General features: G+C 42.4%; 2 protein-coding genes across 3 annotated transcripts in view; both read right to left on the reverse strand.

Moving 5' to 3' along the window:
• Positions 1–25,393, reverse strand: part of LOC308285878 (histone H1-like) — a gene marked incomplete at both ends in the record, with an annotated part of 500,380 nt that overhangs the window by 367,789 nt on the left and 107,198 nt on the right. The window lies entirely within an intron of this gene.
• LOC308285868 (semaphorin-6B-like) overlaps positions 1–25,393 on the reverse strand; it is a gene marked incomplete at its 3' end in the record, with an annotated part of 43,216 nt that overhangs the window by 10,119 nt on the left and 7,704 nt on the right. The window contains 9 exon segments of the mRNA XM_080726756.1: positions 3,967–4,107; positions 7,914–8,093; positions 10,386–10,535; positions 12,254–12,385; positions 12,578–12,795; positions 13,754–13,842; positions 19,420–19,539; positions 21,492–21,582; positions 22,504–22,602. Coding sequence (XP_080582882.1) covers positions 3,967–4,107; positions 7,914–8,093; positions 10,386–10,535; positions 12,254–12,385; positions 12,578–12,795; positions 13,754–13,842; positions 19,420–19,539; positions 21,492–21,582; positions 22,504–22,602 — 1,220 coding nt within the window.

Consider the following 25,393-nt stretch of genomic DNA (forward strand, 5'->3'; position numbering starts at 1 on the left):
TTTGATGTCATGAGACCTTTAACTACCTAACTACCTAACCAGTTAACCACCTATAGTAAGGGGATTTTATAAGATATTTGACCAATCTGCGAAGTAAATCGTTACCAAGAAATTTCTTCACCAATGTGTTTTTAAAGGTGTGTAATAATATGTACTAAAAGGTTGAAATTCAACTCCCGGGGGAAACCTCATAAAAAAACTGATTTGTGTTTGTGTCCCATTAATTTACTATACAGGAAAAAAAAATACAAAAAATAAATCTGCTTTAAGTAGCATGTGAGGGGTCAAACTAGGGGTTTTTCATGATGCTGAATCCATTGCAAGCATTTGTTTTGCACGAAAAACATTCCTTGGGCACAAAACGATGGTTTAGTGATGAATCATCACTTTTCACCGTTTTGTGGGGGCCATTTGTCGCCCATGGAATGTTTTTCGTGCAAAACAATGCCTGCAATGGATTCAGCATCATGGAAAAACCCTAGTTTGACCCCTCACATGTTACTTAAAGCAGATTTATTTTTTTGTATTTTTTTCCTGTATAGTAAAGTTAATGGGACACAAACACAAATCATTTTTTTATGAGGTTTCCCCCGGGAGTTGAATTTCAACCTTTTAGTACATTTATTACACACCTTTAGAAACACATTGGTGAAGAAATGTCTTGGTAACGATTTACTTAGCAGATTTTCTTATTTTCCCCTTACTACTAACTAACCTAACACTTAAAGGTAAGGTAAGTGATAGTTTTTGGTTAAAACTAAAGGTTTTGGTTAAAAGGTTAAATCCCTCTATTCTCATAGTAATACTTTTTAACCACATTGTTTCCTTTATTCCTATAGTGTGACAAGTCATTTAAACAATAATATGGTGGGCATATAAGCTTCGCTTCAGTCTTCAGCCCATACTTTTTCGGTCAATAGTTATCTTGCTTCCTTATTCTGTACAGTAGGTCCAACTGTTTCGTTACATCATGACAAGATGAATATACTAACTAACTAGAGTGTTTATTCAGTAACAGGAGTAAAGTATCCCATATAATGAAATGCCCCAACATTTTACTCCAGAGATAACGTAGTTAAAGAATTGACTGCTCATGGTACTGTATGAGAGTGATGTCAGGCCTGCATATAATACTAATAAACATGAGTGTATATGAGTGCATGCTCTCTGCATGGCTGTAAGTCACACGTATGCTGATGTAAGGAATTATCCAACATGTGACGCTTCGTCAACCTCAACACAAATGCCTGGCAGACAAGAAAAATGTTACTGCACCATCTGGCAAACGTGCCGTGTGTACCTCATATGCTGACTTATAAATGCTCTTGTTTGTTTACAGAGAATATATTTAAATGAGCAAGTTACAAATGAACCCTCTTGATTCTTGATGTGTAAGATGTGATGTGTATTGAAAGACCATTGTATTACTGACATGACATCAGTAAAAATTGTGTTGAAAAGTGAAAACACACGTTTGTGATTTGTTTTGTTAACATTCAATGCTTAACAATACATGATTGCTGCCAGAAACCTTTTATCTCCATATTTAAAACATTCATTAAGCATTTTGCTAAGAGATACATTATATAGTTTAATGTATTTGTGAATACATTTTCACCATTGAATTTAATTAAAATTTTAACTTTTCCCAACTATGGAGATGGCTGACATCATAGATGTCGCCCCTGTAATGCAACCAGACTATAGTACTTTTCCGACTTTATTAGTTAGTGTCGTTGCCCCTCAGAGTAACCAGACTATAGTACTTGTGGTACCCATATATGGGCATAAAAGGACAAGGACTGACACATAGATATCCATATATGGCCATTAATTTATTTTCCCCATTGTCTTGAATGGGGAAAATCACGGCAACCACACTTGCAATTTCCAATTCACCGTTTGTCAGCCTTCTGATTGGTCCATGAGACTCCCTGACTGGCCAACCAGAAAAAAACATTCACTTTTTGCTATCGGGGGTGGAGTTTGTGCAGTGGAGAATGTTGCTTCAGGCTTTCAACAACTGTCCGCTCTGCGCGACACGGCGTTCGTCCAGTACGGCCGCGGTAACTACTGTACCTTTGTCTTCCCTTTTTATTAATATCACCTAGATGTTTTTCCTTTGGTACTTTATATAGCTGTAATGAGGCTATGAAAAAATAAAAAAATCCCATTCACTGCCACTATAAAAACAATCTGCCCAGGGTCAAATGTCCCACCATAGTAACAGGGCAGAATGGGGCGGGATTTGCAAAAGCCTGAATTGCATCTTTCTAGTTTAATATGCAGACTTATGATTGATGACTTGTGAAACGGGACATTCTGCATAATGAGTACCTACTTTTGGTACTCTAAGTATATCTTGATGCCAATAATGTTTTACTTTTACTCATGTAAATTTTGATTACCAGACTTTTACTTGTAACAAAGTGTTTCAACGTTGCAGTATTGATACTTTTATTCAATGACAAAATTTGAGTACTTTTTCCACCACTGCCTGCATGGTATGCTCTGTAAAACACTAAATCACCCTCAGAGCTAAAACTAGTCAGGAAGGCAATTACAATAAAAAGCTATATTTGTATGATTTAATTAGTATTAAATAAATAAATAAATGACAAAGGAATTGTTAAGGAACCTGATCGTTAAAGGGAATCATTATTCCCTTTATTATTATCATTAAGGAAGAGGAATGGTTTAAAAATAAATGTTGTCTAATGTCGTTGCAATGACCTGAGTGTGTGTGTGTGTGTGTGTGTGTGTGTGTGTGTGTGTGTGTGTGTGTGTGTGTGTGTGTGTGCGTGCGTGCGTGCGTGCGTGCGTGCGTGCGTGCGCGCGCGTGTGTGTGTGTGTGTGTGTGTGTGCACGTGCACACAGTGCATGACTTAAAAGTAGGTTAAAAGGTTTAAAGCTCTATTATTGTGATAATAATCATTGCTATATAGAAAGAGAACATGACCACCATTCAAAGTAATAGCAGAAAACCTCACAAGATGGTGCCATATGTCCATTGAACTCAATGGACAGGGGTCGGGTCACTCGTTCTAGATATTCTTTGAGACACACGGGTCACCAATTTTTATTCGGGTGAAAACAACACATTTTTCACCATTGGATTGCATTACAGATTTCTTTTTTTTTGTCATAGCGCAACATATCGTCACTGTCGGGCAGAAACCTCGTATCTCCAAGTTTCAAATGTGCATGTCTTTTGGTAAAGCAAAGCCCTGCTTCATCATACAAGACTGTCGCACAAAACTATCACTAGTTTAGTACATTTTCTAAATGATAAATACAAAACGAACGGTTTGGACATACAAGGTTTCCACCCCACAACGACGATATGGTGAAGTATTGTAGCGCAGGGAATTGCAACAACCAACGATCTGCAAAATGAAAAGGGGGTCCCCAACAATTCTAAACTTTCCACGATTCTGCCAATAGTCATATAACTTGACTCACATCTGACTCAGATGATCTGGGCCAAACAACGAATCACGTGACGTTGATCCCCTTCCCAGCTATTCGCTCATACTAGGACATGACGTACAGTATGTGTATCCAGAAGAATTGAGTATTTGTTCCGTAACAGGGGTCTCTGTCTCTCCAGCTCTTTAATGATCAAAAAGTTAATTTTCAGGTGTGTTGCCAAATTTCATCCAGTCAGGAGAGAGTATCCATTTAATTATCAGGTTCAATTTTATAGTGTTCCACATCCAATTTTGAATGTTTCAACTTAACCTTTTTTCTTTATCCTGTATCTTGTGTGAGTTCTCTCTTCTGATAGGATCAAATTGGTATCCCGCCCTGAAAATGCCTTTTCTGTTTAATAAAAAGCTGGGGAAACACCGACACAGAGACTCCTGTTGCTGAACAAGCATGCACTTTATGAGTACTATCAGAACACCTGCTATACTTGACCAGCAAAATGGCCAGCATGTGAATGAGGTCAGCAGGTGTACTCACTTCATGCAGCGGGAGTGCAGGTGGCATCGAGAGGTGGGAACTCTGACCAGACAGGACGAGAAGGCCAGCAGCAGAGAGTGGCTGCTTCTGTCCAGAGACAGAGACAGGAGCTGCCGGGCCTGCGGCGAGTCATCACCACATCTAAAGAGAGAGAGAGAGAGAGAGAGATAGAGTCACCACCACATCTAGAGAGAGAGAGAGAGAGAGAGAGAGATAGAGAGAGAGAGAGAGAGAGAGAGAGAGAGAGAGAGAGAGAGAGAGAGAGAGAGAGAGTGAGAGATAGTCATCACCACATCTAGAGAGAGAGAGAGAGAGAGAGAGAGAGAGAGAGAGAGAGAGAGAGAGAGATAGGTAGGTGGATTGATTATGGGCGCCTGGGCACAGACTCAGACTCAAAAACACCAACTCCGTATTTTGACACACCTGCATCGCAACAGGATTTTAGAGATTCCAATACAGTTTTTTTGTCCTATAGATAAACTGACTGGATATGTCATGTACTTAAAAGGTACCATAGGATTTATTTACTGTAACACAAACACAAAGTGAATGTTCAGGCTATTCCTTCAGTTTTCAATAGGCCTTTTGGAGCTCCGTTATTGACATGAATGACTAAGTAATTTGGCAAGAAATGCAAAGTTAATGACAGTGACCCATTTTCAGCCTTCTGATTGGTCTGAAGACTAACCAGACTAACCACTATGTTCTAGGCTGGTTCTACCCTTGTTCTGCACTGGTTCATGAATACACTGAATATCAATACGAAGCAATTGAAGAACACATTATTTCAACGGTAGTGGATGGAGAGAAAGGATTGTTGTCCCGATAGGTGCGAAGAGGGGCACAACCACGGGCGGGACTTGACAAAGGGTCAATTCACTCAAAGACTCTGGCTTAAGGGTCCCCTCAGCTCATGGGCCCCGGGGGCCCGTGAGGTAATCCACCCTTGGGGAAAGGGAAGAGACACAGAGAGTATTCTTCACTGCACTAACGACACTACGGTTAAAAGGCCTATACTCCGTTAGCGCTATAAGACAGATTGTTGTTCGCAGTCTTATTATTAAGATAGTAAATTGAAGCTTTTATAGCTCTGTGGAAGCAGCCATTAGATTAGCTCCTAACTGCCAGCACAGCACTGACTCTCAGCACCGCAATGTCGCCAATGAGCCTACGTTTGGTCGGGCAGAAACCTTGTATCTAATTTATTTAAAAAAAAAATGTGTGTGTGTGTGTGTGTGTGTGTGTGTGTGTGTGTGTGTGTGTGTGTGTGTGTGTGTGTGTGTGTGTGTGTGTGTTTAAACATTTCCAGAAAAGTAACGCTTTTGGTACATGGTTTTCACCTGACAGTAAAGGTATGCACGAGCACCGACAGACAGACAGACAGACAGACAGACAGACAGACAGACAGACAGACAGACAGACAGACAGACAGACAGACAGACAGACAGACTGTGCAGAGTTTCTCTCTGGGCTCTTTAAGGCTACCTCTTATCAAGCAAGAGCCACCATTATTACATCAGCCTGACAAACCATCGGGGAGTAATTAAGCCATCCGGTACAGGGATTTAGAAACAGCAGACACTTTCCTACAGGTGATTTATATCATCACTGACGGCCAGAAACCTTGTATCTCCATATTTAAATGTTATTATTACGTAAACGAATGCCCTACTTTGCCGTAAGAGTATCGTGCTTTTTGGAGCTGTGTGGAACACAAGCTCCCCTATACGTGGCCGTGTGTGTAGGTATGTGGGTATGTGGGTGGGTGGGTCTGTGGGTCTGTGGGTCTGTATGTAGCCTGTATGTAGTAACCCTGGGTGACCAGAGAGGTGCTGTTGAGTCTAGCCTGCCCTGAGCATCAACTGCAATACACACACACACACACACACACACACACACACACACACACACACACACACACACACACACACACACACACACACACACACACACACACACACACACACACACACACACACACACACACACACACACACACACACACACACAGCTCCACTTCGAACAGAGGTTCGATTTTTTTCTTCAAATAGCCGATCCAGAAGGACACACTGTGTTGCATCATGAGCTTGTAGATCTGCTATTAAGTGAAATTGAAAGTGGTTGTGTATGTCTGTGGATTTTTATGAATATTGAACCAATGTAAAATATTAACAAGAGCTTGTGACTAAACCAGTAAGACTCCCTAATTTGGAGATAAGCGAGCGTCACGTCGCATACACAAACTTTAGAAGGCAATCGTAGCCAATCAGGAGGGAATATAGGAAATGGGACAGATGCATGTTGATGACACGACTTTAGAGATACAGTGTACCGCTTTGTGTGATTTTAGGCCAAAATCTGTAGGAGCAGTGTCCAAAAATGTTATGAGCGCCGACTTTGAAGATCCCAACTTTTTCAATTACAGAGTGGATTCTCCAGGTTAGTATTAATCCAAAAATAATCTGCAAGACTCCGTTTAGAAGAAGCGAGATGCGATCATTTTCCAAAAATAAACAGCCTAATTATACATGAGAGACAAGCGTATCTGGGTATTGAAAACCTCAAGGGATGCGTCCATGACATGTGTACCATGCAACCACCCAAACTTAAGATTTCCAATGCTAGCACTTTTGACTCACAGATGAAGTATATTAAAGTATATTGTAGGTAGTGTATCAAGATGACATATGCCACTTTAAAAGGCAAAATTAAACTCATGGGACACTTTATTAGAACACAAAAAGAATCACTATGGCCTCAGTAGTCAACCACTGAAATTATGATATTTCACGATGCCTCTCATTGGGATTGCATTGGCAGCTGCAGTGCACCGTTCTTCCTTACCCGAAGTGGGGCCGCTGTCACAATCGGGGGCGTGAATTTGTAGGCGCCCGTGTGTCTCTATGGGTTTGCCACTCTGACATCACACTCTGACATCATGCCTAATATTGATGACATCTCTGATGTCATCAATATTAAGCCCATATCTAACAGGACTTCATATGGGAATGCCCATATTTGGAGGAAGACAGCCCATATCTGTGTGGCTGGTTCTACAGCAGGGATCTCCATATAGGCCTATGGGCATAAAACCCCCCAAAACAGGTGGCCCCGTAACAATTTAAACCGTTTCGGTTAAAAGTCGTTCAGGCTTTCTTAATTTTTTTTACTGCTCCGTACCATACCGTAACCTGTGAAATTTGTTTTCCGAATTCCGATTATTTCAGAAATTCTGAGAGACCCGACCCAGACAACCCTTCTGGCTTGCCTTGCAGTATGGTGCTCATGCATTGCGTAATGTGCGTGTCTGTCTGTGCGCGTCTATATGCTATATGCAGGGCGTTGATGAAAATGAGCACTCGTGCTCAGCTACTACCCTGGGTGAATAAATAAATAATAAATCTAATAAAACCCTGACACCCATCACTGTCTGACGTGGGTTCTATGCCTCAGATGATTCATGCCTCTGGAAGGAGCAGGGGTGTCACACCAAATTCTGGGCCCTGGGTACAAGGATTCACTGCGGGCCCCCCATGAATGTTCTTCATAGGGGGAGGGGGTTTAACCCATTTAGACTGGGGCCTGCATTATTTTGTGCTTTAACTATTGAAAAATGCGAGCTTGTAGATCTGCTATTTTTTTTAGATCGTGAAAAAGTCTCTGAATATTTCAAATCCTTTTTTGAAAAATCTTTGTTTCCCATCTCAAAATATTTAGTTCCAGGGACCCCCCAGAAGCAAAATTTTAGTACAAATGTTCGCTTAAAAAATACATTCAAAGATTTCCGAACATTTTCACGACTTCTGTATATCTGCTATTTTTCAATAGCTACAGTATAAAATAATTAAGGCCCCTCCACCTTGGGCCCCAGTAACTCAGTCCCACCTTTCCCCCCCTTGTGACGCCCCTGGGATGGAGGACATGTTTGAAGGAGGAGGGTGACTCACTTCTCGGGGTTGAAGCCCTCCACCTCCTCCAGAAACACGCTGTTGTGGGACGTCACCGAGTCCGCGTTGGGAACCATCAGGAACTTGAGGATGGTTCCTCGCGTGGAACCCAGGAACATCACCGTCCAGTTCCTGTGAGGCCCGGCCTCCGTGTCCACCACCATGGCTGTCAACTGGTACCTGGGTAGAGGGATGGATCAATGATGTGTTTCAATATATATCATTGTTGTCGGGTGGAAACCTTCATTTTGCATTTATCATTTTTAAATGTTTAACTAGCGAACATAGCAGATCTACTAAGCACACAACGCCTCACGGTGCGAGGCTATTTTCACTAGTTGAAACCTGGAGATGTGAGGTTTCTGCCTGACAGTGACAATATATATATCCACAACTTTCCAACGTCCCATCGTGCATTGCGCAGAAGGAGTGCGGCAGTTCCGGTGCTGCAACCAAGAGTGATCTACAAGCTCACAACGGTTGCATCTGCGACGCGAGCTTGTATGTCTGCTGTTCTCCGGAAGTGTCCCACAAATAATTCTACAGTAAATTCTCACGGAAACAGGTGGATATATATTTTCCAAGTTTTTTCTTTGACAGTGCATAACTCCATACTACAGAGACTCATTTGCACCCTTCCCACCCGCGGCTACATAATCCCACCCGATTACTCACATCTACACACACCACGCACACACGCACACACACGCGTGCGCACACACACACACACACACACACACACACACACACACACACACACACACACACACACACACACACACACACACACACACACACACACACACACACACACACACACATACAGCAGGGGTATAAAAAGAAACAAAACCATTACAAATGAAAACATAGAGACTTCTTCTGTAGCCAAAATACCAAGTTTAAGATTAATAATTCATGAAATATCAGTGCAACCTTTGAGGAAATTCAAAATAAGAAAGAAAATGGTTTTCAGACACTTTTGCTTCTCTCCTTGGATGTTAAAACGTTACATTTTTAGATATGTCATCACGTATAAAATATATTATTAGCTCCTTCCATTTCTTTAGGCATCAATTTACCTTAAAATGTCCTGTCCTTGCTTGTAAGTGTTCTAATTATGGAAATTAGTTCTCCAGTGTGTATGAGTATGTCTGTATTTGCATGTAAGTGTTTGTATATACTACTGTATGGGTATGTAACTGTATGAATGTTATTTTGTGGGTAATTGGGGGTAAGGAGTTAGTCTTTATCTGTGTGTTGTATTGATGAATTTCTTTGTGTTGTATTTTTATTTTTATTTTTTTTTGTACTGGATTTTCTGTACATCTGTGTTAAGGACCACCTTGAAAATGAGATGATTTATCTCAAGGGGCTTAAAAACCTTCCAATAAACAACGATCAAAAGAAAGAGTACAGACAGGCAAATTCACACATAAACATAATTGAGAATGGAGAAAGAAACTGTAGAAGAGAGAAATGGAGAGAAAGGGTGAAAGATTGTTGTGTAAATAATCATATATAGACACATACAGTATGGTACAGTATATTGTCTCTGTCGGTGGAAAGCTCATTATGTCAAAAACTGTTACTTTTCAGGATTCAAATTCAAAAGCATCAAAATAGCAGATCCACAATACAAGCTGGAAACTCTTTTAACAATTGCTTGGTTTCTCCCAATAAATCATGATACATATCCTATTTGTTTACACAAACGATTTGTTCATAAATATATTAAATTAGGCCAATCGCACAGTCGAATCATGTAAAATTGCCAATCTCCTATTATTCTAACAAGAGAATGGTAGTCGACTAAGACTCCCTTGATCGGTTAGTCGACTATTCGACTAAGCAATGCCAGGCCTACTCATTTTGATGCTTTTTGTGTGACGCTGTGTTGTATGATCAAGTATAGGACGTTAATTCACGGAAAACACAAAAAGTTAGAATGAGGTTTCTACCCGACAGCGACAATAAACATGAATAGGGGCGGGGTCATGGTTTTGAAAGGTAACCAGTAGAGTTGGCAGAAAGAAACTCGCTAAGATTATTATTATTTTTTTACTGAGAATAAGGTTAGAAATAACTTTAGGATTACGCATATCTTTCTGAGGTTAAGATTAGGAATAGGGTTAGGTTTTGGCACCGTTTTACTGAGGTTGAGGTTAGGAATAAGGTTAGGTTTAACCGTTTAGGCATAGTTTACAGAGGTTCCGTATATAAGGATATTAAGGATCTCAATGGAAAATAACAAATAAGCCTTGCCTTTTAGTTGACATTGTATCAGTGAACTGTACTGTCATGAAACTGTACCTTTTCCTATCCAAAACTTCTAATAAATACCAATCAATCAATCAAAAGGCATAAACCATCAGCCCAGGCGAGTTTCTTTTTCCGGCGACTCTTCTGGTATTCTTTTGAAACATCCAGTATGTGTTTGACATTAAACATGAACAGGGACAGGGTCTCAGGCACCTGCCCATGGTTTTGACCACCCAGGGCCGGTGGCCCAGCAGGGGGACGGTGTCGTCCATCAGAGGGTGGGTCTTCACGAAGTTCAGCACCTCGTCTGGCAGGGTGGTGGAGGTACTGAACCTACTGCCCTCCACCGCACAGCCCCCTGGCCTGAGAGAGAGAGAGAGAGAGAGAGAGAGAGAGAGAGAGAGAGAGAGAGACTAGAGTTTACTGTGAATATCACGTTACAGAAATTGTAAACGGTCATTCAAAATTCCCAACCAGAGAAATCAAACCAATTACGCACAAAAAACAAAGCAAAACTAAATAAAAATACCCTCCTCCACATTTCGTCCCCTCCCTGCATCCTCACTCAGTCACACCACGTATTCAGCTGTTCCTCTTTTCAAGATTGGAGAGCAATCTTTAAAGTGTAAACATTTTGAACCGCGAATACTTTTTCGGGTCATGTCGTTGCTCACACTGCAAGCAGCAATATAGGCCTCCACTTGAATTGTATATTAGTTATGAAAAGATTTCCCGATGTAAGTAAAACTTTAAAAACCCAATTTACTAGCTCTTTGAAAAGGTTAGACCCCAAAATAGCCCAATTCCCTCAGTCCCCCTCATATCAGCCCCGTTGTAGGAACACGAGTCAGAACAACCCAAGAGATGGAACAAGACACTGCAATGAAACGCATGGAGCATTCTGTATGATGTGGGAAATACAATATTATTCTACACTCTAGTCCACTGGTTCTCAACCTTTTCAAGCCGCGAACCCCCAAAATAGTAGTATTTGAACAGAGGACCCCCCCCCCCCCCCCCCAACCAAGCACTTGGAATTGTAGGATTTGAGGCATTACACAATTAGTTCGATACAGTTTGTGAAAATAGCAGGTCTACAAGCTCACAGTGCCTTGCGTTGCGAGGTGTTGCCTCTTTCTAATATTATTTGATGATTTAGCCAATGTTTGACCAGATTTATCATAGTATAGTTTTTTTGATTGCTTTTTTTTTTATTTTTTTTTAGGTATATTAAAAAGGTCACTGTCATCTGGGGACCCCCCCAAAATCATGTGGGGTCCCGAACCACAGGTTAAGAACCACCACTTTAATCCACAGTTTTAGTGAGAGTGAAAACCAATCCTGCATCCAAGATAATAGGATAATGAATGTTTCTGTCTGGTATAAGGCATTATGCTAGAGGAGGCTGTCTGCCACCTGAAAACATTTGAGCTCTTCAGACATCCTCCGACAGATAACGCCGCTTCATGTTCCATCTGTACAACCAACTGTTCTGTGAGAATAAAATCAACCCAGAAGTGACCCTTGTAATAATTTGGGACAAAGAAGATGTTTCTTTGTCCCAAATGACAAGACTTCTGTTATTGTGAGTCACGGAGTGAGAGAGAGTGAGTCAGAGTCCTTTTGTAAAGCGACTTTGAGTACATAGAAAAGCGCCATATAAATTGCAAGTATTATTATTGTTATTAGTCATGGAGAGAGAAAGAGAGCGAGTGAGTCATATACTCTCGTATACGAGTTATAGAACGAGAGAGGGCTTTAATTTTGTTCTTCATTAGAGACAATTGAAGTACTGTATGGTGCATTTATACAGTGCTTTTATCCAAGGCGCTTTACATAGATTGTGCATTACATTCACCCATTCACACACACATTCATACACCGATGGCAGAGGAAACCATGCAAGGCACCAACCTGCTCACTGGGAGCAACTAGGGGTTCAGAGTCTTGCTCAATGACTCGTCGACATTAACTCAGGGGGAGCCCGGATTCCAACTGGAAACTCTTCGGGGAACCCTTTGTGCTCTAATGGCGGTTTCTCTACCCCTGAGCTATGCCGCCCCATGTATCCCCAAACGTACCTGGGTTTGGGGATGGCTTCGTCCGGGACGGGCGTCCAGATGGATTCTGGGGACTTCTGCTCCTTGAAGCGCCCCTCGAAGACGTGTGCCAGCTGCTGCATGTCGAACACACACACCGCTGAGCCTGGGATGCTGGGATAGACACAAAGCAAACAGGACAGCGTGCTCATTTAACTGCTGCATGTCTCACACACACTACTACTATTCACCATAGTAAAAAACTGCATTCATGGTCTGGAGAGAGGGCACTTTTTAGAGACAGACAAAAGGGCAGGGGCTCATGCCCCCTTTGATGTCTATGTGTACACGTGCCTGGCTGCGTACCTGTTGGGCGGTGTGGAGAACAGCCCCAGGATGACGTCCCTGCCCTGCAGGTGGATGACGGGGCTGGTGGCGTGCAGCAGGTTGAAGTAGAAGTGAGAGTCCCCAGGGACGGAGCAGTTGAGCCGCGCCTTCAGGAAGGAGGTCCACTGCTTCTCCAGCACGCGCTGAGAGCCGCCCAGGTCCGCCTTGCACACCCGCGCCACACGGGACACCATCACCTGCAGCGCGTGCACACGCACGCACACACGCACAACACAACTTTTCAATTCAAAACAATTCCAAAAACTGTCAAAAGTGAATACAATGAAAAATCTGAATAATTTCCATAAATATATTTAATAAAAGTTTAAGAACTAGTGAAACTAGCCGATCTACAAGCTCACAATGCGGCACGAAACAACGTGGTATGAGCTTGTAGATCTGCTATTTTCACTAGTTTGGGACACAGGGAAACCTGCTAAGAAGTTTGGGAACCACTGTGTTTAAAGAACACCATCACCTGCAGCACACAACACTCACAGTGTAAAACCCATCAAAAATGTTCATGTCAAGGACCCCCAAAATTATATGTATATGACCACCGACCCCCCCCCCCCCCCCCCATTTATTTATTTACAGGGAGCTCCAGAAGAAAATATTTGAGTTAAACGTGTTTGTTTTAAAGAATATATACTGTACATTCAAAGATTTGCACAAATGTTAATGTTTTCTCAAAAATAGCTGTGAGCTTGTACAGTATATCTGCCATGTGTTTGTTTTAATCGTGACACACACTGAATCACTGACTTACCCTACCTTTAATAAGTACCAATGTGGGGTCCTTGACATGAGAGTGCATGATGAGGACCACAGCTATGTGTTGGAGGGGGAGCAGCTAGTGGATGAAGGCTCAAGGACCTAACATACCAGTGTTTATGTCAGGTGTGTTCACCTCACTGACTGTGACTCACAGCACATCACTGCCCACCATCTTCCAAATGGTAAATGGTGCATTTCATATAGCGAGGTGCTTTACAATGATTGCACATTACATTCACCCATTCACACACACATTCATACACCGATGGTGGAGGAAACAGAGACAGACAGACAGACAGACAGACAGACAGACAGACAGACAGACAGACAGACAGACAGACAGACAGACAGACAGACAGACAGACAGACAGACAGTACCTTCTCCAGGTGATGGAACTCCATGGCCATCTCTCTGAAGAAGAAGTAGATGTGAGGTCCCCACTCCACTGCACTGACAAAGTAGGGCTCTGGACAAGAAAAGAACATCATAACATGTCATGTTGCATTAATATGCTACAACATACATTACGGGAAATAAATTGGAAAACAAGGAATGACTCATCGTCCCTCTTGTACAAAACTTGGACAGTCCTTTGTGTCATCAGACTGCTGCCTAGTCACCATATGTCCTGTTCTGTTCATATAATTGGTCCTCCGACTCCTCGCTATAAGGCTCATTACAGGATGGCACGGTTGCCAAGGGTGCACAGCACACTGGTCCTTGCGAGGTGCCAGCCAACAGATTAAACACTAAAGAATAGAAGAGTATAGCCACACACTCGTAGCTGCCGAGCTGTCTTCTTCAGACAAACTGAAGAAGGCTGGCATGGGTCCCAAAGTCCTAAGAGCTTTCTATAGAGGCACCACATACCAGCATACTGACTGGCTGCTTCACTGCCTGGTACGGCAACTGTACCGACCTCAACCGCAATGCAATGCAAAGGGCTGCGCGGATGTGATCTCGACTCCCATTCAAGACCTGTACGACGAACGCTGTGTCAGCAAAGCTTGCGGAATCATCAAGGATCCAAGCGATCCCAACCACAGGCAATAGACTGCAAACAAAGCTCCATTCCCGTACAATCAGGCATAAAAACGATCTGAAAAGAACACAAATAAACCAGTACAAAAGGAAATGCTGCAGCATTATAAGATGGCAACATTTTTGTCTACTCATTGCAGGGCTGTGGACAGTTCATAAACCTGCCTACCAACGACACCATCGATGGGGATTCCAAGCTAATAGAAACTATAGCCTTTCTCATCCTGGAAAGTTAGCATGCTGAAATAAAAACTGTTCTTAATTAATTAATTAACTTAAAAAATAAGAAATAAATACAAATATGAATTAATTTAAATCATGTCCTTCCTCCCAGTGGGATGTGCCCAGAGGACCTCCCTAAGGAGACGTTCAGGAGGCATTGGGTTGCTTTTTTTGGGGCTTGTTTTAAAATGTAGATTAATATGTATTTGTCCCCGGAGCCCCATTTGAAATGATTTTTTGCGGGCCTGCCAGGGAGCCTTGCATAATTTTTCCACATTCCACAAGATTGTTTTGAAAATATGAATTGTGAGCTTGTGGAAAACCTGGCAGCACTGATAATGATCATAGGGGAGAGCAGGAACTTGTTTTTGACTTCTGGCTCAGCTCTCTTTTCGACAGAAACTGCTGCTCCCATTCTCCGGCTGTCCCCCCCTCCCCACTGGAGAACTAGACCCCCGAGATACTGAAACTCCTTCATTTGGGGCAAGGTCTCCTTCCCTATCCTGGAGTGAACAATCCACCTCTCTCAGCATCCTGCATGCAGAGAGTATAGCATTTCCAAAGGGTTGATGTTCCTATTCCTTTCACGACTAGCCAACATGGCATCGACACGCGAGGTCATGCTTGACGTGGTGAATTGACCACGTTCCCAAACAGACGTTTGCCTTCTTGACATACACCCTGACACACCTGACCTGACACCAGTGTTGTACCCGAACGCGTTCAAAGAACGATCGTTCATGAACACGTTCATATTTTGGGCGAACGTGAACTGAACGTAATTGTTTTCGCTTGATGAACGATATTGTCGAACGCGGTCATTCTGACGCCCGTGAACGACGTTCGTCGGCGTTCGTCGGCCGTTCATGCGGCGGTCCACCGCGCCTCCGCGGTCGTCTGTCCTCTCCTCTCTCTTTTCATTCACATGCTCCAATTGCACGCACTGTGTGCCCATTCACTGAGCTGAAGTGTATTCTCTCGGTGGAACACTGTCTTACGGACTAGTATAGCACTGCCCCTAAGCTCCCCATTCCCCACACTTCAGTTCAGTCTGCACTCTGAGCAGTGAGGGAGAGAGGGAGAAAGACGTGATCTGTCGTCTCTAAGTGAAGCTGTTAAAACATCTTATAATATAGTCTAGCCTACTTCTACCTCTGTTCCTGAAATCCGCGATGTTGTTAGGGTGCTGGGTGCTCCAACTTTCTTGGATCAGATGACAGACTGCACGCACGGTAACACTGCCAGGCATAACGATCGACTCGATCGCCTCATTGAAAATGCGCATTTGACACAGATTTGACCACAGGCAATTAACAGCTCAACATTAATAGCAGCTGTTACAAACGCTTGTTTTCTCTGTCTTGTGCACGTGTGTCACTGTCAACTGTTAAATCTGTAACCAAGATGTCAAATAATTCCGTGTTATAGTGCAGTGGTTCTCAACCTGTGGGTTGGGACCCCTAGGGGGATCCCCAATTTTATTTTTTGGAGAGTCCCTGACTCCCCAGTTGTTAAGCTTAATGTTAACATTGTTTTCTCACTCAACAATAAACAGATCAACATACAGTATAGGTGTGGCATCTGCACATTTCACAAGCATGTAGATCGGCTATTTTCACAATCAAACAGTCAAACTAATGTAATGCCAACTCCTATAATTCCAAGTGCTTGTCAGGGTGGGGGGTCCCCAGTTCATATGATTATTTTGGGGGTTGCATCCTGAAAAGGTTGAGAACCACTGTAGTAGTGCAGGTAGGGCCTACTCAGTAGATTCTCTCCACCTTATTTTAAATGACTTGTAAGTTCCACTTCTCAAAGGGGCAACTTTATTTGTCAACCTGAATGGCAAGCCTAATATTATTGTGTTCATGTCTTACTTTATTTAATTCATATTTCTTCAAGACGTCGTGTGTAGGCCAGTGTTTTAGACATAGCCTTAGGCCTATTGTATAGATTGCTACACAATAAATTGTAAGGTAAAAATAAAAAATTAAAAATACATAATTTTTTTTTTTTTTTTTTTAAGAATTATGGTTAAAAAAAGAACGAAAAAGAACTAAGTTAGTTCATTTTGGGGAACCATGAACTTTAGTTCAAAATATAGAATCATGAACTAGAAATGAACTAGTTCCTTTTAGAAGTTCTGAACTTGAACTTGAACTAGTTCGTTTTTAAAGTGAACTTTCCCAACACTGCCTGACACACACACACGCACGCGCGTGTCCAACACACAGCTCTACATGCTGTAGTAGCTACAACCACATTAATATGGCGTCATGGCAATCCACCAGGGTTGTTGCCATTAAGCATTCATGGCCAGTTTAATTTATGGCGATGGACAGACAGCCAGGCAGACAGGCAGCAGAGACGGACATTATTTATCATTCATTAATCCAAGCCACGTTCGTCCAAACCCTTGACCCACTGAGGGCCCGCCTGCAGGGAGACACCATAAGCTGAGAGCGTGGAATGCGCTGCGACCAGTGGTGCAGTGCTCATTGCACGCAACGCCAGTCACCCCATGCACATGCACGGATGTGCACGTGTGTTCTCATGAAGAGCGCGTCTATTGACTCTCTGTCCCAACCAATAGAATCCTGGTACCATTTCCATTTTTAGTAAAGGATGTAGAAAGATGACGGCATGCACACGCTTGCTAAATAGGCTTCATTTACCGTCTGTAGAGTATATGGGCGTAGCTTTGTCCATCTCCTTTTTACAGTTTATGGCGTGTACGCGACGTGTGTGTGGCATCATTAAAATAGCGTCCCACCAGCTAAAGAAAACCACCACTATACAACACTTAATGCAACGCATTGTCAGCTTGTAAATCGTCTGTTTTGGGTGTGTGAATCCGATCACCGATACATACGCGACCAAAAGTAGAACTTTTAGAATGATTACCACTGACTTGTTAACAACACTCCACAGGCTGGCACTGCACTAACCTCAATACATCACTCAGTGTGAATCATTTTCCCCACTTCTAATAGAGCCACTGTGTCAATGTCACGCACACCTACTCACAAACTGGGCTTTCCCAAAATGTGTCATATGATGTAGCCCCATGATCGGTTGTTTGAATTTTTAAGCCATTTTGTGGAGAGAGTTAAGAGAGAGAGAGAGAGGGCAGGGAGGGGATGCACTGAGCTGGATTCAGAGCTTACTCCACAGAGAGAGAGAGAGAGAGAGAGAGAGAGTGAGAGAGAGAGAGAGAGAGACAGACAGACAGACAGACAGACAGACAGACAGACAGACAGACAGACAGACAGACAGACAGACAGACAGACAGACACAGACACACTCACACACACACACACACACACACACACACACACACACACACACACACACACACACACACACACACACACACACACACACACACACACACACACACACACACACACACACATACATACACACACAGCCTCATAGCATATGTTTTTAGAACATGAGGGATAAAAGAAATTGCTTAAAAACTGCTGATTCACCCTGAATGTTTGTTACATTCCAAAATCATATCTGCCTACTGTAAGTCAACTCTTTAACCCGGGCAGATCTGAATCTGCTACAACTAATCACATTAGAACTACAGTACTTTTCTCTCCATCATAGAGAAGCCTTTGCATGAACCACATTGGCAGGAAACGTACTTTGACATCAGCTGTTAAACCCCATAGGGTGGCCATAGTTTAGTGAGTGGAGCCATCCAGGGCCTTTTCCCAGAGGTGGAAAAAGTACTCACATGTTTTACTTAAATAAAAGTATCAATACTGCAATATAGAAATACTCTGTTTTACAAGTGAAAGTACGGAATTCAAAATGTACTTGAGTGAAAGTACAAAAGCATTAACATCAAAATGTACTAAAAGTAAAAGTACAACATGTAAAATTGCAGATCTACAAGCTCACAACGCGTCGCATCGTGACGCGTTGTGAGCTTGTAGATCAGCTATCAGGGTTGTGAGCTTGTAGATCAGCTATTTTTTATAAAATAGGGCTAAAGTGGTTAATATATGTTTTATAATACGATCATTTATATCTGCAAAGTAACTACTAAAGTTATCAAATAAATGTAGTTGAGTAAAAGTACAATATTTGGATCCGAGATGTAGTGGAGTAGAAGTAAAAGTATTGGAAATTGGAAATACTCAAGTAAAGTATAAATACCTCAAAGTTTTACTTAAGTACACTACTTAAGTAAATGTTCTTAGTTCCTTTACACCACTGATTTTTCTGCACTCTCACAGTACAGCAGAGAAAGGTCCTGGATCACATCTACAGTATACAAGAATGCTACGAATAGCACTTGATAATAATTTAGATATTTTTCATTGCACAGCTGGGATATTCAGCTTTCAGCTTCACCCAGCTGAGTGCTGCCAACAGGGGAGTCTTGCTCAGGGACACTTTGACACATTGCTGGCCTGGAATCGAACCTGGGCTCCCAAGGCACACTCTCTAACCATAAAGGTATGGCCGCCACCTCTGAGGAAATGTCCACATAGAAAATTTTAAAGAAATTAATAATATTTCTCTACTCTGGAAAACTACAAAATGATGGAGCACGCACACGAAAAAATCACCCAATTCTTTTCAGCCGTGAACGTGTGACTTTTTTATTAAAAGTTGATTCTTGAATCCTGAGCTGTCAGCCGGGCATGAAGCTGAAGATGAATTTCTCCTGGGATTAATAAAGGTCTACCTCCCTTCATCTCATAGCTATCGGCGCAGAACGGTCGGCGGTGCGCGGCGTGCCGCGGCTCTCACAACGTACCTCGGAACCATTTGGAGTCGTGTTTGACGGTGCGCAGGGCGGGGCTGTCGCCCAGGCTGCGATAGATCACTGCGTCGATGGCCAGGAAGTCTGTCACTGTGCCGGTAAAAAGACTCCCATCTGAGAGAGAGAGAGACAGAGAAAGAGAGAGACAGACAGACAGACAGACAGACAGACAGACAGACAGACAGAGAGACACAGGGACAGCCAGAGTGAAGGAGAGACAGATTAAGGAGAGAGAGAAGATACAGATGGAGAGATAGCACAAGGTCAGGGAGATTAAAAGCGAACACGCAATGCGTTGCAGTGCCAGTGAGGGCTCTGAATATAAAATGAATGGTAAAGGTAAAATGCAAGGGCACGCGTGGGTGTGTGTCTGCTCAGTTGGCTTGACAACTGGACTTTTTGCACTGTGGATTCGAGTGTGGAATGTTTAACGGGCCACAATGGAAACAAGCATTGATTTGGCTTTCTGTGTTTCTGTGTTTTTTCTTCTTCTTTTTACTCATTGCACTGCCTGTACCTTAAAAAGGTGGTGTCATAGTTTTGTACTTTTCTGTTGTGTATGTGTCTATGGGGTTAAAATTACTCTAATAGACACCCCAGGTGTGGTTATATGTTCAAATATGTCTTCCCTGTGTATTTTTGGTTTCTTCCTGAAAGCCAAGTCAAAAGGCCCAATTAAAATACACCGCTTTAATGACATCATAAAATCATCCCCTTTTTTACCATTCAGCAACAGCTGTGGGTGTGGCTTACTTCAGCTGGGTCACGACCCGCCTTAAAACCAGGTATACTTAATGAACAGGTGGGTGTGGCCACATTAAAGAATAAAAATCAATCAATCAATCAATCAACGGAGAATTCTTCGCTGTAGTGCCCAAACTGTGGAATGATCTTCCAACCCGTGTTAGAGCATCTCAAACCTTGCCTGTGTTTACATCATGTTTGAAAACTCACTCGTACTCCTTGGCTTTTGATGATTCAGACTGAGAGTTTTCGTCCCGTTAGGAAATGTGTCTGCCTAGTGCCTATGATGTGTTTTTCCCCTGTTTATTTTTTTTTTTGTATTGTTTTACTCTTTACTTTATCGTTTACTGAGTGCACAGCACTTTAAATGTGCCCCATAAATAATGGATTGGATTGGATTGAATGTCTGCCTACTGTAGCTCCTCAACAGCCATGGGACCGACAATCAATTTTATCACAGAGTTGATTCTGAAGTGATTGAGAATCTGAAAATCAATAAGGTTTTTGGACCTGACGTGACGTCATGTCTGGAGAGATGAGAGCGATGTCATTTAAATCAAGTCACTGCCACAAACATCATTTACTTATTCAAGTAAATAGTTGAATTGCCTGCCAACTACCGGTAAAAACTAGGAACATTCATTTCATGGGTTGCACGCACATAGCACTTCAATGTTGCATCAGTTGAAGACAACGTGCTTTATCTTGACTTCTCTGCAGAAATGAAATGATTGAGTGAGTGCCCTAGATTAGCACCAATATTTGTCAACAACAATAATGGAGAACGTCAATAGTGGAATCGATAAACAGGTTCAATAAGGGGATCAAAATAAAAATGTGTGTGTGTGTGTGTGTGTGTGTGTGGGGGGGGTTCATACAGCATTTTAAATACAACACCACGTCTTGCATTTATTGTGTCATCATTACTGACTATTTTAATTAGGTGCTTGATCTACCTACGTTATTTTATTTATTTATTTTTTTCCTAGATTGACATTTCAATGTATTTGAAGTAGGCCTATTCATGTTGTTGTATTGATGTATTAGCTTGCTTATTGTTTGATGTATTACCTTACTTATTGTAAGTGACTCAATTAAGAGCGTCTGCTAAATGACTAAATTGCAAATTGTGTAACGCCCCGGCATTTGAACCCGGGTCTCCCGCGTGGAAATCCAACATCTTAACCGCTAGATCAAAGGGAATTCTCTATAATCCAGGGGAAATACCAATGTAGCGCCCGGGATTGGAAAGCCAACATCTTAACCGCTAGCCTAAAGGAAACTCCCTATACTCGGGAGGAGTGTGGTGGGTCATACTGTACCTGCGAACAGAGCCACGTTGGCGTGCCGTGGGTCATACGGGCAGCGTGCCATGCCACTGACGGGCTCCGACACCATCTCCAGAGTGTCCCTCTGCAAAGACATGGGGTGGATTAAAATACAGTATAGCACTGGTTCCCAAACAGTGGGTCAGGACCCAAATTTGGGTCGCGGATGCGTTTCTATAGGTCCCTTTATTTTTTGTTTCCTACATCTTGTTTTTCATTATTATTATTTCAAAACATTTAAAAGAAGATGTCTTAGAGCGTCATTCATGAAGCTCTAAGATATCAAAGAAATTCCAAAAATCAGAACACAAAATCTTTAAGAAGCAGTGAAAATTTACAATCTACAAGCTTGCAACGCTGCGTGAAGCAACGCATTGCGTGCTTGTAGATCTGCTATTTTCACTAGTTTGGGTCCCGGGCAAATGTCTAATCTCTCTTTCAGTTTGTTTGATGAAACAACTAAAAGGGAATCCAATGCAACGACGACGTGCCACTGTGTATGTGTGACGGCGGTGCAGCAGTTTGAGTTTAGTTTGAATTTATTTAGGGTCCCCATTGGCTGTTACACCTTGGCAACAGCTATTTTTCCTGGGGTCCACCTGCTCTTTCAATGAATTGAATACAAATGGAAAACAAGCCACAGTGCTTTCTTGGGTTTTTTAACAGGTGTAATGGGAGATGTAGTCTTTAGGTCATTTCTAAGCCTGAGAATTGTAGTCGATTCACAGGGAGCTTTTTTATTTTCTTACTCTTCGGATCAATTTGCTCTTTTCTCTCTGTCTATGATTTGATTTTAAAAGGGGAAAACAATCTTCATGACTCAGGAGACATTTTTCTTTTTTTCATCATACAGTAGCCAGATAAAAATGCAGATAAACAGACAGACAGATTGACAGACATACAGACAGATAGACAGACAGACAGACAGACAGACAGACAGACAGACAGACAGACAGACAGACAGACAGACAGACAGACAGACAGACAGACAGACAGATATACCCACAGTGTAGTTGGCACACAGGGGGTTGAAGGCGTTGGTTCCGCAGACAAAGAGGCCGTCGTGCTGGCTCAGTAAGACCTTGATGAAGTTGCGACATTCTCCCTACGAACCAAAAAAAGTCAGACATTCAGCAGAGCACAGAGGATTAGAAGAGGACGACAACAACACCACCACAAGGTCGACGCTGATAAAGAAGACTGCTTATTAGCACTGCTGCTGTGAATCAAAGACACCGATAGTCACTGACAGGTGGAAACCTTGTATGTCCAAAACCCCATTTGCTAATGTCCCCCCCCACTTCTTTATACCTGCAAACCTGTGATGTGACAATAACATTGATTCAGATTTAGTCACAAACTCTTGTCAATCTTTTGATCGACTGCCAGATATGAATTAATTAACACACCGTGTGACCAGATGTAAACAAAAGCTGGCTGGAGGGGTTGATGATCATCTTTTTTTACACAAATAAAAGAAAATCACACCTAATGTGAAGTGAGCGGTTCCATGAGTTAATTGTGGGCTTGCTTTAGCGAGCACACTTAAAGGACCAGGTCACCTCTGGGACAACCAGATCTTATTTTATTGTTGTTTGGGACACGATCAACACAATCCTAAGTACTTTTTTGTGTTCAATCTGTGTTTTTAGATATTTTAGGATTTCAGCATGCTTGTAGCATGCTACAACTGGTCATATGATGCATTTTGCATCATATGACCAGTTGTAAAATACTAAAATATCTAAAAACACAGATTGAACACAAAAAGTACTTAGGATTGTGTTGATCGTGTAGATCTGGTTGTCCCAGAGGTGACCTGGTCCTTTAATTATTCCCATGACACTTTTTTTTTGGCAAACTTCAACTTGTTCAGCTTTACACAGACATGTGTGCTTGTATTTTTCTCGTTACAATCTTTTATACTTTTTAAGATTTGAAAAAAAAAAAAAAAAAAAAGTTTCCCAGTGAATTCCTATGAGAAATTCTCTTCTTCCCAGCTAAATCTTGCCCCATGAAAGATCTCACTATTTCCATAGACAACAAGTGAAAACTTAGCTAGATACCTGTAAACCTGTCTTTTTTTAAGTATGTCTTCTTTTATATCTCTTTTAACTCCCTCACCCCCACAAGCCTTTGATTTGGGGATGCTCTCTTTCTCTCTCCCTCTCTCTCTCTCTCTCTCTCTCTCTCTCTCTCTCTCTCTCTCTCTCTCTCTTCCATCAACTCTCCTTTCATCTGTGACGCTCCTTTGAAGTGTCATCACATCATCCCCCCCACCTACCACCTACCACCCTAACCCCTACCCATGGTGGTGGCTCTCTGAAGCACCCACCCACCCACCCACCCCCCACCTACCATCGCTGCATCCCTCATGTGCTGATTTCAATTACGTTATCCTCCCTACGGTTATTATTATGTTATGACACTAACCCCCCCCCCCCCTCTCCCCCCTCTCTCTGTGTCTCTCCACCCGTCCATCTAGATTGGATTACACCTGAGGCGGTGAGCCACATGTATACAATAAATCTTAAAGGGTTTGTCTTTTAAAACTCAGGTAACCTGCACGCCGGCCATTAATCCCACTGAGCCCCTCTTCTGTGGCTGCATGATCCTGTTTCCACAGCATTTCATCTCTCCCTTTTAAAAAGGGTGTCACGTTATCACGTCTTATACATTTATCATTCCAAACCTTTGTAGCCCGAGACCCAAAAGATACATTTGATGTCTCAAACGGGACCCAAATGAGCTGCGGAGCAACGAGTCGTGAGCTTGTGTACAGAAGCTCTGAGCTGTACACAAAAACAATCTATGTACTTGTGTATTTGTGTTGATTTCGTCGACTAAAACTATGACGAAGAGATCCAGTGGAATTACAAGACAAGTCATTTTAATATTGGTTGCACTCGGGTGTTGCACTCTGAAAATAGCAGATCTATCCACACGTTTCCGCGGGAGTTTACTGGAGACTATCGGGACCAAACTTCCGGGTTTAACAGCAGACATACAAGCTCACGTCGCGTCGCAGATGCAACCCGTTGTGAGCTTGTAAATCGGCGGCGGAAGCTCGGTGCAGACGTCTGCGCAATGCACTATGGGGCGTTGGAAACTCGTGGATATACACGCTCACAACGCATCGTGCTGCGACACATCATGAGCTTGTAGACACAGTGCGGTTGTAGTTTTAGCGTGTACATTGTACACACAGAGTACACTGATGTTGGCCTACAAATCAACCAAAGGTATGACACCCCCACCATACCTTCAAAGACTGATCCAACCCTAAGACCCCTCCAACTCACACAGATCAGCTACTAACACAGGAGAGCCACACTGGGCTCAGATCGGATCAGCAACCATGCAAAGCCTGCTTAGACAACTAATACAAAACTAAAGATTGGACCGAGGCGGTCGTCCAAAATGGCCAGTGTTTTCCAGTGACCACTTCAGATCAATAAAGTTTCATGTATGGATACGTGGCTAAAGGTTTGTCATGGCCATTCGTCAGAATGAAATCGATTGAAGAGCTTGGAAGAAAAGAATAGCGGTTTCTCATAACAGTGGCATGTGCTCAAGAAGACTTTGTCTCTGGTATTCTTATGGATGGCAGGGTGGCAAATTTCAGCTAAACTAAATTGATGGCATGGATGTATTGATTGTCTACTGCAGAGGTCGTCCATGTTTTTCAGGCTACGGACCTCTGTGGAAGAAATATGGCTGCTTATATCTAACCTTTATATTTTACCACCACTTATAATACTTCTACAATACATTATGCTATTTGGTTGCTTCTAAGAGCCCATAGATGTCTCCACTAGGCCTGATAGCTATTGTTTTGGAACAGTATCTATCCTGTTATGGTCAGGTTCAGGTACTTCTCCCCATGATATCATTTA

The sequence above is a fragment of the Nannobrachium achirus genome (assembly GCF_963921795.1).
Source record: "Nannobrachium achirus genome assembly, chromosome: 5".
Taxonomy (NCBI): Eukaryota; Metazoa; Chordata; class Actinopteri; order Myctophiformes; family Myctophidae; genus Nannobrachium; species Nannobrachium achirus.